The following is a 15,559-nucleotide window of genomic DNA, read 5'->3' as shown; positions in this document are numbered from 1 at the left end:
ATATATATATGAGCAGCTTGTGTCAGAGAAGCAAATTCCTAAAATTTGCGTGTTTACAGTAAAAGGTCTGGTCTGCATTTAAGGTCATTCTTGTTTTCTTGCTGAGAAAATGACTCATAGTCTCTTTGTCCTGCTGTTACAGAATGAATATTACTGTAGGCTGGACTTCCTGTGGAGGGACAAGTTCAAGAGGGAGTGCGAGGAGATCGAAACCATGGAGAACCTAAACCGTGTTCTGCTGGAGAATGTCTTGCCAGCTCACGTCGCAGAGCACTTCCTGGGACGCAACTGGAAAAATGAGGTGAGTGAGACAAAATTATTTAAAATCACAAAGGACAAGATGGCGCTAAAAACAAGTGCCTGTGACATACTTATCCTTCAAAAACAAAAAGTCAAAGAAAACATCTTTATATTTAAGAAACTTGACATAATAAACATGATTTTATCCATTTTATTACATAACTGGCATATTTTATTTTATACTTGGCTCAGTCAAAATGAAAAAGGAAGTGACATCAAAGGGGAACTGTTAAAGAAAGGAAACACCTCTGTCTATGTTTATTGAAACATTATTTGAACTCTAACTTCTTCACCTCTCTGATAGACTCAAAATAAACTAAAGAAACATCAGATTCTTCTCTACAGTCTATGTAGCAACATTATAGCAATACTGTTTACGTTCAGACATTCCCCTTTGACATCATTTCCTGTTACTTCACATGTGAATATCTCAACATCTGTTCATCTCAGCAGCGTTATTGTTTTTACATATATTTTATCAGTGTTATCTTTCCAAACACGCTTTAATATTGATTACAAAAAATTATGTCACAGCCACTTTAAAGATTAATACAACTGTGTTGAAACAATTACAGAAGAGGTTATTAGACTTTCTGAGGCAGATTTGTACACACTGTTTGTAATAACTAGTTTGTTTTGATTCGTATGAATAAATCTAAGCATGTTGATTTTTACCACATCCATTAATTTTGTCCGTCTTTCATTTTCGTTCCTCCTTCTAAGTTGTGCATATCACAATAAAGTCAACATAACTTCCCACAGTTCTTTGAAAAAATTCTATTTTTTTACATAACACAACAATTGTTAGTTTTTATATATTTGAGTTTACTTTTGCCAATCTTTTGGTGTTTGTTATTGGATTTATTTCTTTTTTGAGTATTTTGTTTACTTTCTGACTTTTTGTTCCGTCTCACTGTTTCCCTGTACAATCAGTTTACTCTTCCTGGTACTTTACCTCAGTGATCCTACCCTGCCCACTTACACCTGTTCCCCATTTCATTAAGCCCAACTGTCTCTCATCTCATTTGGCCCAGTCCATTTATTCCCTCTCTCTCCATTCCTCAGCTGTGGATCATTGTGCATTCTTCATGCCATGTCTGGTTCTCCTCCATCTCTCCTCCATGTTCCCCTCGAATAGATTTGTAAGTTTGTTTTGCTGCATCGTCAGCCTTTTTGTTTCATTAACTAAATGTTTTAGCTTTATTCAAGTTTCAAACGTCCGGTGGTGCCAGAAGCTCAAACCAAGTGTCAGTAGCAACAGCAAAATAAGCTGTTTGGTAATTTGTGCGTCCCACATACTCGGCTCTACTGCTCATCCCACACATGCATGGAGGCATGTGTGGAGACACATGTGGCATATTTAAAAGGGATACTAACGGGCTTTCCAACAGTATATTATTTATTGCCAAGAAGCATTGTTACAACACAGAAATAATCTACCAAACACAAATTTCTTTACTTTTTATACTAAGTTTAGATATTCATATGAGCAGATCCAACTTGGGCTCAGATTTTTGACTATTTGGCCCGTTTCAGTCCAAACAATACCTCTACCAATTTTTAGGGAGGTGGACCTCAGATTGAAACTCTTGGGTTTATTAAAACCTAATTGAAGTTTCCAAATTTTTTGCAAAAGCAGCTAAATTAGTCCCAGTCTGCATAGTTTATACATCAAAGTTTAAGCATTTTTACTTCTTACGCTAATGTGTCTCACTTAAATAACGATTCTGGTTTTCCTTGAAATCTCCCTAAACACATCCAAACTCAGAAATTTCTCCATAAATCCAGAAGTGAACAATCTTTTTTACAGTAACGTGTCACTTGATGCTGTTTGTTTGAATCTTAAACATTTCTTTTGATCTTGAATCTTTTTGCCTTTCGAATATAATTTATACATCAAAACTTCATCTTAGATGATCACAAATGTGAGTCCTGAATGGTCTTTTTTGGTTTTGGGGAGACAATTGATGTTGAAAGTTTAAAATTTCTAGCTTAGTTTTGTTGTTTCTTTTACTGTTGCGACCATCATCTTTTTCTGTGCAGAGTAGTTTGAGGAGTTTGCGTTCTTTGCCCACCGTCCTTGCAGCAGTGCAGTAAAAAGTGAGCCCTAGTTTTCGGTGACACTTTTCCTTCCTAAGTTTCACCTCAAGTTGCCCTGTTTTCACTTCTGTTTTTCACAAGAAGAATGCTGCTATTTTTCCCCCCGGCTGCTGCAGTGACCCAGTGTTCCTGCGGAGATGATTAAAGCGTCTTCTTATTTATTTAAAGCGTGAGTGTCAGTGTTCCGTGCAAGGCATTTAGGTCATAGATTTTTTTTTTAGGCTCCTTGAAACCACAGGCCATCTCTCTTCATCTCCATGTCACCGCTGCTCGTTCTCATCCAGTCTTATCTTTTTTCCCGTCTGTTATCAGGACCTTTATCATCAGTCGTACGAGACCGTGTGCGTGATGTTCGCCTCCATCCCAGACTTCAAAGAGTTTTATACAGAGTCTGATGTCAATAAGGAAGGACTGGAGTGCCTCCGACTTCTCAATGAGATCATAGCAGACTTTGATGAGGTAAACTCCTCTCTTATTGATAATCCTGGCTGTCAAGGAGAATAAAAAAGAACAAAAACAAATATTGCTGCTTCCTTTTTTTTTAAAGAAGCAGTGACACTAAGTAATTAAACTAAAAAAGAGGGGAAAAAAGAAGAAGAAAAATATTCCAGCTTGTGAATGAGAGCTGCTGGTGCTCATAGGGTGTTTTGTTCACAGCTGCTGTCCAAGCCCAAGTTCAGCGGCGTGGAGAAGATAAAGACCATTGGCAGCACCTACATGGCCGCGACTGGTCTTAATGTGACGCCAGGACCTGAGAGTACGCAGGCAAGTTTTTCACAACTTTAATTAGATGTAGTTTTACTCGGATTTGAGATGAGACCAAAAATCCATCTTTTTAACCTTCATCTTCAGTTAGAAGGTTGAAATTTGTTGATTTTTTAAAAATCATTGTTCAAAAAGTTGAAAGACTAAACCAAAAAAAAGGTAGTAACAGTGAACATGTATTTAACTCAAAACATGAAATATTTTTTGGTTGTTTTGTAATGCTGAAAGCCAGCATGGTCAAACCATAAATGTCCAGAAATGAAGTTACTTGTAATAATGTGGAATAGCACAGGGAAAAAGTATTGAACACATGAAGAAAGGGAGGTGTAAAAGGGCATGGAAAGCCAAGACACCAGCTGAACTCTCTCAGTAATTAGAAAGCAAGCCTGCCCCTTGTCAGTGCAAATTAATATCAGTTGGTTCAGTCCCAAATGATGGCCAGGTATCACACAAGAACCATCTGATGATGGGTAAAAGTAAAGAGCTCTCTCAAGACCTTCACAACCTTATTGTTGCAAAGCATAATGATGGCATCGGTTACAGAAGAATGTCTAAACTTCTGAAGGTTCCAGTGAGCACTGTTGGGGTCATAATTCAGAAGTGGAAAGAACATTATTTCACCATAAACCGACCACGACCAGGTGCTCCTCGCAAGATTTCTGACAGAGGAGTGAAAAGAATTATCAGAAGAGTTGTCCAAGAGCCAAGGACCACTTGTGGAGAGCTTCAGAAAGACCTGGAATTAGCAGGTACGATTGTTTCAAAGAAAACAATAAGTGATGCACTCAACCGCCACGCTCACCACTCAAGACTCTGCTGAAGAAACAGCATGTTGAAGCTCCTTTAAAGTTTGGTGCACAACATTTAGACAAGCCTGTGAAATACTGGGAGAATATAGTCTGGTCAGATGAGACCAACATTGAACTGTTTGGATGCCAGAATACACATCATGTTTGGAGGTCAAATGGCACTGCACATCAGCCCAAAAACACCATACCAACAGTGAAGTTTGGAGGTGGGAACATCATGGTGTGGGGCTGTTTTTCAGCATATGGTACTGGCAAACTTCAAATAATTGAAGGAAGGATGAGTGGAAAAATGTACAGAGACATTCTTGATAAAAATCTGCTTCCATCTACCAGGATGATGAAGAAGAAACGTGGCTGGACATTTCAGCAAGACAATGAGCCCAAACACAAAGCCAAGGAAACTCTCAGTTGGTTTCAGAGAAAGAAACTAAAGCTGCTGGAATGGCCCAGCCAATCACCTGACCTGAATCCAACAGAAAATCTATGGAAAGAACTAAAGATCAGAGTTCATAGAAGAGGTCCACGAAACCTTCAAGATTTGAAGACTGTTTGTGTGGAAGAATGGGCCAAAATCACACCTGAGCAATGCATGCCACTAGTTTCTCCATGCAGGAGGCGTCTGGAAGCTGTCATTGACAACAAAGGCTTTTGTACAAAGTATTAGATAAATTTCAGTAAGTGTGTTCAATACTTTTTCCCTGTGCCATTCCACATTATTACAAATAACTTCATTTCTGGACATTTATGMTTTGATTTCTTTGTATGTATGGATCACTTGGGTTGTTACCAACATCTGGTGAAAATTTCATGTCATTAGCACCTCTAGTAATATATTTACTGAGAAAAATGGTGACGTGTTCTATACTTATTTTACCCGCTGTTGTGTTTAATTCACATCAAAAGTCAGAACTGGTCTTTGAAAACGATGTCACACACAACTTAACTATGTTCCCACTTCCACTCAGGAAAAAAACTGTAGGATTTGCAGAGTGTTGTGCTTTGTAACAGGTCAAATCAGTGTTTCCCCTACATTACTGGCCTTGGCAGGAATGTTGTGGGATGCAGGGATGTGTGGGTGGGATGGTAGGATTGAGAAACTGAGGGCTAAGAGGTTGTGGGGGTGGATTTTTGTAGGCACCCTTCTTGGAAAATGGTAGAGGAAACCCAATAAGTTCCAATGTTTATTTAATAAAGTACTACATGTACAACTGATTTAATCAGTTACAAACCAGCAAAGCAAAGATAAACCATTATTGGTAAGAGCACAATTTTAAATAATCAGTTTTTATGCATGGAGCAGCCATGTTGGTTTCAGGGTATGGGCTGGTCAGGAGTTTTTGACACTACGTCAAAATTCCAACACAGGGGTGTGTTCCAGTTGATTTTTCAGACTTGAGATTCAAAAATTGACTTTCAAGTGCAACTGGAATGTACCATTATTTCACAGCTGCATGCTTGTAGCTTGTTGCCAAAGTTTGTTTAAAAAACAAACAAAAAAATATTAATAAATAAATACATTAAAAAACAGGTTTCACTAAAAACTGTGAAAGTTATCACTTTTCTTATGGCTCTGCTTTTCACTACCAAAAAATGTGAAAACAGACCTTTTTTAAAATGTGGAGAAAAGTATAAAGGAATCCTCTTCATTCAGCCATCATACACAGCTGACTGTAAACTGTGATTTAGTTTGTAAATATATCTTTAAATCACTTAACACATTGTAACATTTCTTTAACGTTTCATGCATTTATAAAGCCAATCCAAAAAGTGAGGCCATATCTGTGTTAGAGAACGGTGATTCGGACAACACACTGGCTATGCTCTAACCAACAACAGAGGTTATGTTTTATTTTTGCCTTTTAATTATTTTTTTGTACGATTTACTAGTCCCTGGACTTTCCCCTCTAATTATGTACAATTGCCTGTGGCCACACATCAGGGTATCGAAGCATCGCCATATAAACCGCTCTCCACACATTTAAAAGCCCTGTGTGTAGCACCATAAAATCAGCTACATCTTCTATGCACCATTGGTTCATGGCTACAAATCTGAACATGTGCAGTCGGTGTGAACAAAACGAGAGCTTTGTTCCAACGTGACGCAGCGTGGTGCTTTGTAAAGAGATCGGCTTGATTGCTGGAAGTTTTGTTTGATTGGGCGCTCTTACCTCCCATTTAGAAACGATTGCTGCTGCACCTGTCAAGATTTTATGTTACCAGAGGCAGTCAGGTTTACAGCGAAGAAGGGGCATTTTTCCCCCTTTTACAATAGCTTTATTTTTTTAACAACTGCAGATTTTTGATGGAAATTCGAAAAAGTTGTTTTATTTGATGTATCTGAAAGTCGTTTGGGGAGGTTTCCACAGTAGCTGTTAAATTTATATGCACTCTTTAGACAGCACCAAGGTCACTGTTAAAGGTTATCTGGTCCTTGTTTAACAAAAGTTCTTAGTCTCTGGCCCTGTTTGGAGTGCAGTTGTGAAGTCTGGTTAGGGAACTTTAGAGGTCTTATCTCTGCTTTTTACAGATGATGTGGTTCTGTTGGCATCTCCAGGCCACAGTTAAGTGTGAAGCAGGGTCAACTCCTCTGAGTGTGAGGCCATGAATGCTCCCTCCAAGTTGGGAGTGAGGCTTTTGGCTCACAGATCAGTGTTGTCTATTAAGCTTCTCTGGCTGTTCATAAGTCACAGCTTCCAAAAATGAGGCGAGATGTGGAGTATGGGATAAATCTTGTGCCAGCAGGAATTGAATTTGAATTTATCAGATTAAATCTGTATGTTCATAATTTGAAATTGAATGCATTGGTTTGAAAATTAATTTTACTAAATTGAAACTGAATTTAATGGTTTGAAACTGAAATTAAAGTTTTGAATTTGAATGAATTTGCTTTGAAACTGTATTTTGGTTTAAGGGGGCAATATTATGTGTTTCTCAGGCGTACATTTAAATACTATACCGTAATAAAGTATCTATGTCACCTTTAGCTGTTATTAAAATGCTGTTTTTATATTTAAATAGAAAATACTTATCTTCTCATCCCTTCCTCTTCTAAATGCCTTGAAATTGGCCTCTGTCTCTTTAAGAACCACCTTCCGCTTCTGTCCCACCCATTTCAGCGGTGGTGGGGGGGGGGGTCGCACACGCGCTATGATGCAGTTTACTTGGCATCTGAAAATGCATTTCCTCAAAGGTATTTTGAATCTGAAAAGAGCTTCACTGGGTGAGAAGCAGTGTTAGGAGCTCAGCAGACAGTTTCAGTTTCACTTTCAGTTTCACCCTTGCTTCGTTACTGCCGAGAGCTTGCAGGAGTCATGGGCGGGGTGTGTGGGGGAGNCTTACCCCCCTGTGAAAAGATAACTCCGCCCCAAGGCGAAATTTGAAAAATGCATCAAAGTGTGTGGGGGAGGGGGGGTGGGGAGGTGTGCTCCATGATGCAGAAGCTTGGCTTGGAGACACATCACAGTGGCGTTTCTGGTCCCCACCTGTCGTTTTGCTCCTCAGCATGGCTGCCTAAAAATGTTGCAGGATTTCTCAAACATGCATGAATGAGTCAAAGCAAGGCTTTGGGCATGCTTTTTACGAGAGTATAACAGTATAACATGATATAAAACTAAAAAAAGTTGATTTTACATGATATTGCCCTTTTAAAAATTTAGTTTGATTACTTTCACTTTCAGTTCCATAATTCAGATTTTTGTGTCGCACATCCTGGTCCTTGAGAAAACCAGCCAGAGTAATCAAACACAGATCCACCGATTTACGTTTCACTTTGGTGAAGTTTCCCTTCTGTATGTAACAGAGTTGATGCAATCCACCATAAAAGTGACAAAAACAGACAGTTATTTTATTGCAGTGATTAATTTTGCCTATATGTATAAAATGTTACATTTACATCACATCATGGATCAGTCAGCAGCAGCATCTGATCAATATTGTGATGCATGATGTAATGTAAATGTAACATTTTATACATATAGGTAAAATTAATCACTGCAATATAATAAATGTCTGTTTTTGTCACTTTTACGGTGGATTGCATCAACTCTGTTACATACAGAAGGGAAACGTCACCAAAGTGAAACGTAAATCTGTGGCTCTGTGTTTAATTACTCTGGCTGGCTTTCTCAAGGACCACGATATGTGACACAAAAATCTGAATTTTGGAATTTAAATTGAATTATGGAACTGAGAGTGAAAGTAGTCAAACAGAATTTTTAATAAACCAAAAAACATTAAATTAAGTTTCAAATCATTCACTTCAGTTTCAATTTAGTGAAATTCATTTTCAAACCAATGCATTCAATTTCAAATTATGCACATTCAGATTCAATCTGATCAATTCAAATTCAGTTCCTGCTGGCACAAGATTTATCCCACATGTGGAGCATGCTTTAAATGTAATGGACATTCCCTTTGTGTTGTAGCAAACTCCATTGTGGTTAACTATTTTCTAAAGTAAATACAAAGTTGCTGTGCTAATGATCAATTTCCCCTCATTAATAAATCAGTTTTTGGGGTTTAATCTCACGTCAGGGTGGTCTTACAGATCATGTTATTGACTGAGTCACTGGCTTATTTTTTCACATTGACTAAATCCCTTCTGAGACTACTGTACTTCCCTCTGTGGCTCAGAGGAGTATCAGCACCGCCTCAGTCCAGTCAGAAGTCCCACCGAGACGACCAGAACTCATCTCCTGTGAAAGGGACTTTTGCCTCAAGTGGAGGAATCTCTGTATTCTGGAGGCTTGTTAATGAATGATGGTAGGATGGAGTCAGGGGTTCTGGGCGTCGTCTGCTGCAATGAGCGCATTACTCTTATCCGTCTTGGTAAAGATCAATCTAAGCCCAAAAGTAAAGCTTCCAATTTACCAATTCTTCTATATTATCCCTCTCACCTATCAGATATGGATCGTGACCTTGATACCTGAGCAGGGCAAACAATATACTGAAAGATCTATCTCACCTTGAACATCATCTGTTTGATCTGCCTCCCTCTGAAAAACGGTACAGGTCAATCAAATCACAGATAAACAGACTGAAATACGTTTTTACCCCAGGAGCATACAGGAAGTGAAATTGGCCAAATAACTTTTAAAGGAGACATGTAACGTAAAATCCACTTTTTAGTTGTTAAAAGCCTTTTACTTTAAGCCTGTGTACTTGGAGACTTATTTTTAACTATTCTGTGTTTATTTATATTATGTGTTTTAGACTTTTCAGTCTTCTATTATTCTCTAATATAAACTTTCAGTTGGTAAACTGAATGGAAAGTTTTTTTTTTTGTCAATCTCGTTCTCATGCTACTTGTTTACATCAAATCCCCCGTTTTCAAACGGATCAGATCCTCATGCACAGCTCTTTGAGTTGTTTTCTCCTCTCTGTGCTTCCCTCAGGAACATGACAGACAGTACATGCACATAGGCACAATGGTGGAGTTTGCCTTTGCTCTTGTTGGGAAGCTAGACGTAATCAACAAGCACTCTTTTAATGACTTCAAACTCCGTATTGGTATGAATATTCCTACACATTCTAAACACGAGTCACATTTGGATGTGTCTTTGTTTGAGATGTTTTTGCTTTGTTTCTGCCAGGCATAAACCATGGGCCAGTTATTGCAGGAGTCATTGGAGCCCAGAAACCTCAGTATGATATCTGGGGAAACAGTGTTAATGTGGCCAGTAGGATGGAGACCACTGGGGTGTTGGGGAAAATACAGGTACGATGTCCTGCTAAGTACCAGTGCCTCTCAATCTGCCTTAAAATGTGCTAATCTCATTGTAACGCACTGCTTTCTGGTCTTCCCAAGAAAAATCTGTCTATTCTGCAGCTGTTGCAAAACTCCGCTGCTCGAGTGCTAACCAAGACCAGAAAGCAGGCTCATATTACACCTGTTTTAAAATCATTGCACTGGCTCCCTGTACATCTTAGAATTGATTTTAAGGTTCTTTTATTGGTTTTTAAATGTCTTAATCGTCTTGCGCCATCTTATCTGGCTGAACTTTAACTACCCTATGAACTGCCACAACCCCTAAGATCCTCTGGCACTGGACTATTAACAGTTCCAAGAGTCAGAACACACACATACGGAGAGGCTTCTTTTCAGTACTATGGCCCTCGTCTGTGGAATGATCTGCCTGAGAATGTGAGGGATGCAGAGAGTGTTGCTGTTTTTAAGAGCAGGCTTAAGACACATCTTTTTAAATGTATTCCTTGAACTGTCTCTTTCCTGATCATGTAATTTTTTATTGTTGTTGTTGTTCTTTTTTATGGGTTTGTTTATTGTGCATAATTTTGTACAGCACCTTGAGCTGCTTTTAGTATGAAGGGTGCTTTATAAATAAATAAAAACTTAAACTTTAAACTTAATCGAACGTTTCTTTCATACAACACAGGTAACAGAGGAGACGAGTGGCATCTTAACAAGTCTCGGGTACATGTGTTCATGTCGTGGCATCATCAACGTAAAAGGCAAGGGTGACCTGAAGACCTACTTTGTTCACACAGAGATGACCAGATCTCTGTCACAGGGGACCGTGATGCCTTGAACGCCACACAAACTGAACAAACTGACATTAAAAACACTTGTGCTCAAAAAAAAAAAAGAGAGACAGAATGATGCTGTAAGTAAAACCCATTATTAGAAGCCAGCAGTGCAATGGATGGACAGTTGTCAAGAACCACTTTTTTTAAATTGATTTATTTTTTTGTTCTTCGCGGCTCGTTGTGGGAACGTGGTCCAGGTGCGCCTCCACAGCCCTTCAACGCGGCACTCCACGGGTGGCTTTCACCGCTCGAGTGTAACAAGGACTTCCCTCTGAGGAGTCGCTTCACTGTCAAAAAGGAGTGCCTGACTGAAGAGAGGTTTGCTGAATTAGTGCAGCTCTCAAGGACCACAGTCACCCAGCTGTAAAATAGTAGTGATGTGGAGGTGATTACCCATGCCGGTGTTGCAGTGCTTCACAGCCTTATACTTGAGCAAACTGAGCTGCCTGTCGAGCTGATTTTTGTTTTGTTTTGTTTTTTTTTATCTCCACATGGTCGGCACTGGGAATGGTTTCATTCCAAGTTGATGTTACAATAGTTTTTTTATCATATAGAGCTGTCGATGCCAACAAATCGTCAGCGTGCTGGGTAGTGCGCCAAAAGCCTGTGATTGTATTTATAGCTTTATAGCTGCGTTTGTATCCCACACGAACAGGTGGAATCAGTCAATCAATAGAAGAATGTTTCAGTTTTTTATATATTTCATCTGGAGCCAAACCAACAGCATGTCTGTAAATGTCCATTGTCAGTATTTTGTTATGCATTAAAGATTTGTATATAATTGACCTTCTCTTTCGGTGTCAGTTTTATGGAATCATAAACGTGTTGAGTAGTGAAATAATTACAGAATCATGACTGAATAAACAAAGAAAATAAAATCTTTTTATGGTAGCTGAGATTATAATAGCCACAAAAAGACCACAACACATTTTGAATCTGTCTGTCTTTAGTGTCCATCATGATTTATCTAAACCAGCCATAAAATTATGAGCACTAAAACCACTGAGTATTTTTGGTTAAAAACAACAAATGTGAAAGTTGTTCTTGATGGTTAGACCTCAACTTCCTTCATCATATCATGTGTGGTGAAGCATTTTGAACCCAGGGTTTGGAATGAAAAACTCAGGAACTCAAAAGGTCAAAAAGGAAGAGCTATTTCACAAAGCAAAACCAAAACAAAGGCTGACGTTGCATCAAAAGGTACAGAAAAAACATGATAGTGACAGAAGGGAGAAACTCAAAAACCAAAACACTGGGGAGCAAACATAACAGGAGCGCAAAGCAGAATGCTCCAACAAGGAAAAAGAGACAACATATGACAATATTTTGGCCTTTAACATTAACGAACAGTTAATGGGAAACACCTGGGGAGGGACATGATGATCAGAGAGGTGTGGGCGGAGCAGAGACAGGATTTGTCTGGACTTAGCTTCACTGGACATGTTGGCAAAAGAGCCAACAATAAGGGCTGACTGTGGAAAATTTGTAAAAACTATTAATGATAATAATAAACAAAATATCATTAATACATTAGAGTGTATATATACAATTTAATGTATATAAAAATGTCAGAAAGCTTTTTGTGTTGTTTAGAAGAGAAACAAAAACCTCTTATTTCAACGATTTCAACAGTTTTTATCTAATTTAGCTCAACGTGTATGTGATCTGACCACAACTGAAGCTGAAAATGTAACAGTCTAAAATTAAAGCTTAAAAAGCTTATATAAGCTTAAAAGCTGATGTAATCACTGTTAATTAAACTGGTTAGCAGATAATAGCTTCTGTAGCATATTGCTAGAGTGTAGCACTGAATCGTGCTACAATTGAACACAAATTATTAAATATTACAAGCTGGTTTTATCTTTGATTTATGTAATATTTACATAGAGTAAAATAATATGATATATTTGACATTTTTAGGTTTTTATTAGACAAACCTGACCTGTTGAGAAGCTGGTTTGCCAATATCAGCAGTGAATTTTTTCTAAGCATTGACAACATAACATCTAAACAATAATATACTTTATTAAAAGTTGAAGTCATATTTCTTCAACTAGATTAAAAGGCAATGTTATTGACTGACTTCAATAAATTTAAAATTTAAATCATCATTATATATTTTCCTTATATGTTTTACATAAATGTTGAATGAAATTAACATATTTATCAACTACATTAATTCATTGTAAGAAGATAAATAATTTGAGACAGATCCAGTTGAACTTGCTGTTAATCAAATGGTTTCTTATGTTGTGAGCTGTTGCCCAGTTTGGACGCCATCTTTGCTCCTCCATGATGTCACAAAACAGTGAGTAAGCGGGGCTCACTCAGTTATATTTAACTCTATGAGAGAAACTGAAAACAGAATAACAGAACACATAAACAAAGAAAGGAATTATCGAGAGAAAACATAATTAAACCTAGATACTGACAGATATAAACTTTATCATTACCTAAAACAACAGTCTTGCATAAAATAGGTCCTAAAAAATATTATTTTTCCAAGACCACAAGTCAGCAGGGGGTTGTGAGTCTCATGAAGCTATCAGAATGTGTGTATTTTTCGCACCAAGTATTTTTACTTTATGCATTTAAATCTGATGAATAAGAGAAATGTGCTGTTTAATGTGTGAAACAAATTCTTTTTAAAGTGAAAAACATCACCCTGGATTTAAACATTTTTACTTTGCTCTGGTTTTTCCCTCAGTCTGCAGGAGAGCGCAGTTATTTTTTATTAGGTCACACAGCAATGCTGCAGTTTTCACACTAAACACACACGGATGAAAACAAAACGGAACTGTTTCTAAGAATAAGCACATCTATTTTTGCTGTTGCACAACAAGCAGAAGCAAACTAAAGGTGCCTATAAACTCAACAAGGTTATAGAGTTAGTCACAGTTGTGTGTGTGTGTGTGTGTGTGTGTGTGTGTGTGTGTGTGTGTGTGTGTGTGTGTGTGTGTGTGTGTGTGTGTGTGNGTGTGTGTGTGTGTGTGTGTGTGTGTGTGTGTGTGTGTGTTTGGTGAGTTAAGGATTTAGTGAGCTATAAAATTGGTAAGAGCAGCAGAAAATACCGATGACCTTTTAAAACATTTCCCTCTTTATAAACGCTGCTTATAATACAACGTGTTTGATCTGAGCCACCTCTTTTTCCCCCTTTTTTATGGAAAGAAATCAGTTAACATAAATGTATTTTGACCGGCCATTTGTGTCAGCAGTACTGTTCAGCGCTCCAGGATTTACAGTTTTGCTGACACCCAAAACATTATGCTGGCGGTATAAAAAATAAAGAAATAATCTAATCCTCGCTGCCATTCAGACTGTTCAAATGAAAAAATCTTGGATATTTTATGATTCATCAATTGTCTAACTCACCTAAACGCTCAAATTACATTCTAGCAATGAGTGATGATAAATGAGAAAATGGAGAGTTTAGGAAAATGTCACAGTCTCCATCCTTAGGGATCTCCTCCGGACACTAATTCATGAAGATAATTATACGTCTTGTTATTCATCACTGGGTGTATCAGTGTTACAGCTGGGAGAGGAAATAATATATTTAATTCACACAAACAATGCAGTGTAACGCTGGTTTATTATGCAAAGCTTCCAACAGGAAGAGCCTTCAAATCCTGCTGCGGCATGTCGACTTTTTAACTAGGAACCACTGATCCGTATCCTTCTTCCAAACTCCAGATGATCCCATCTTTCATGTAAAACTCAGCTTTCATTGTTGCCACACGTGCGTAGGACTGGTTTGTTTGGTTGAAGGAGGGAACCACACGGTGCCCATATTCTGAGGAGGACCGCACCGGGACTGGTCTGGCCTTTTCCTGTTGGTAAGAATAAGAGAAGATGGGGAGATATAGAGTAAAGGAGTTAAAGTGTGTTTAAATGAACAGATAACGATGATGGCTGCTGCAGACCTTGTCTTCACAAAATCAGACGTCTTTTTAAAATACAGTAAGTCTGAAGTATCAAGTATTTTTAATATGTCCATCCATCCATCCATCCATCATCCACCTATCCATCCATCTATCCATTAATCCAGTGGTTCCCAACCTTTTTAGACTTGTGTACGCCCTGAGCCATTTTGTCGTGCCACTAGTACCCCTTCAGTCAAATGTAATGATGATTCTCCAAAACTATAATGCACTACAACTGATTATTAAATGGAAATTATTTATTTAACCCCTAGAACATTTAATTCTCATACATTTTATTTTTTCAACTCAAATTAAACATAAAGATAAAAAGATTGCCTTGAAAGTGAATAAGTAATTAAATAAATAAACCAGGTAATGGCAGGTGCAGAAAACAGCAGCGTCCAAAATACATCAGAAACTCACCCACATGAGCAGATTCCGTGAGATTCCACATTTTATACTGGATTCCATTTTGTGTTAATCCCATGATCCTGACAGAAATTTCCGCATTGCTGAAATCATAATTTTTTTTACACACCTGGGAAGTAATTCCATGTACCTCCTGTAATTTGCTCACGTACCCCTGGTTGGGAATCACTGCTTTAGACAGTGTTAAGGACTGAAGGAACTGTTCAAGGTCATGAAAGTGCTGGAATGTTTTAGGACTTTAGACAATGGGTGTGTCCAAAACGGCAGGACGGGTCCTCCGAAGGACCCAGCCTTCCCCGTCGAGGTGGGCCGGGTCCTTAGTAGACCGGGAAGACCGGAAGAAAGTCGCTGTGAATTTGGACGGTCTAGCCTTCAGCTTTCATTCCCGCTTTTACTCGGCGTAAGTGTGGTCACCTAGCAACCATGTTCACGCTTCAAGAACTAACAATGGAGGTCGAAGCTAGTTTTTTCTTCATCTTGATCCACATTTTTTGAAGAACTGCAGCTGCTACAGCAGTTTTATCAGTGATACCGCGATCGCAGACGTGTTTTATATTTCAGACTGACAGATAATCATGTCCAGGTAAAGTAATTCTTATTTTAGTGATAATCTAGTTTAGTTTACAAGATACTTCCATGTATAATTTCAGTGACTGAATGGCTGCTACAGGCATATATATATATATATAT

The 15,559-nt window shown here is 38.2% G+C and overlaps 2 protein-coding genes across 6 annotated transcripts in view; one reads left to right on the top strand and one right to left on the bottom strand.

Moving 5' to 3' along the window:
- Positions 1-11,302, top strand: part of adcy2b (adenylate cyclase 2b (brain)) — a 98,493-nt gene extending 87,191 nt beyond the window's left edge. For 3 of the 5 annotated variants that reach the window (XM_014007261.1, XM_014007260.1, XM_014007259.1), the window contains 6 exons: positions 143-301; positions 2,713-2,859; positions 3,058-3,165; positions 9,368-9,482; positions 9,566-9,690; positions 10,367-11,302. In XM_014007261.1, coding sequence (XP_013862715.1) covers positions 143-301; positions 2,713-2,859; positions 3,058-3,165; positions 9,368-9,482; positions 9,566-9,690; positions 10,367-10,519 — 807 coding nt within the window. In that variant the 3' untranslated portion in view covers positions 10,520-11,302. Of the gene's footprint in view, positions 1-142; positions 302-1,365; positions 1,443-2,712; positions 2,860-3,057; positions 3,166-9,367; positions 9,483-9,565; positions 9,691-10,366 lie in introns of those variants that run through there. The other 2 variants (XM_014007262.1, XM_014007263.1) reach the window with 2 other exon arrangements.
- A 2,788-nt stretch (positions 11,303-14,090) lies between these two features.
- cfap90 (cilia and flagella associated protein 90) overlaps positions 14,091-15,559 on the bottom strand; it is a gene marked incomplete in the record, with an annotated part of 19,103 nt that continues 17,634 nt past the window's right edge. Inside the window, 1 exon segment of the mRNA XM_014007258.1 lies at positions 14,091-14,347. Within this exon segment, the coding sequence (XP_013862712.1) occupies positions 14,168-14,347 (180 nt within the window).

The sequence above is a fragment of the Austrofundulus limnaeus genome, unplaced genomic scaffold, assembly GCF_001266775.1.
Source record: "Austrofundulus limnaeus strain Quisiro unplaced genomic scaffold, Austrofundulus_limnaeus-1.0 Scaffold41, whole genome shotgun sequence".
Classification (NCBI taxonomy): domain Eukaryota; kingdom Metazoa; phylum Chordata; class Actinopteri; order Cyprinodontiformes; family Rivulidae; genus Austrofundulus; species Austrofundulus limnaeus.
Note: the sequence above shows the minus strand (reverse complement) of the source record. Positions and strands in the feature narration are given on the sequence as shown.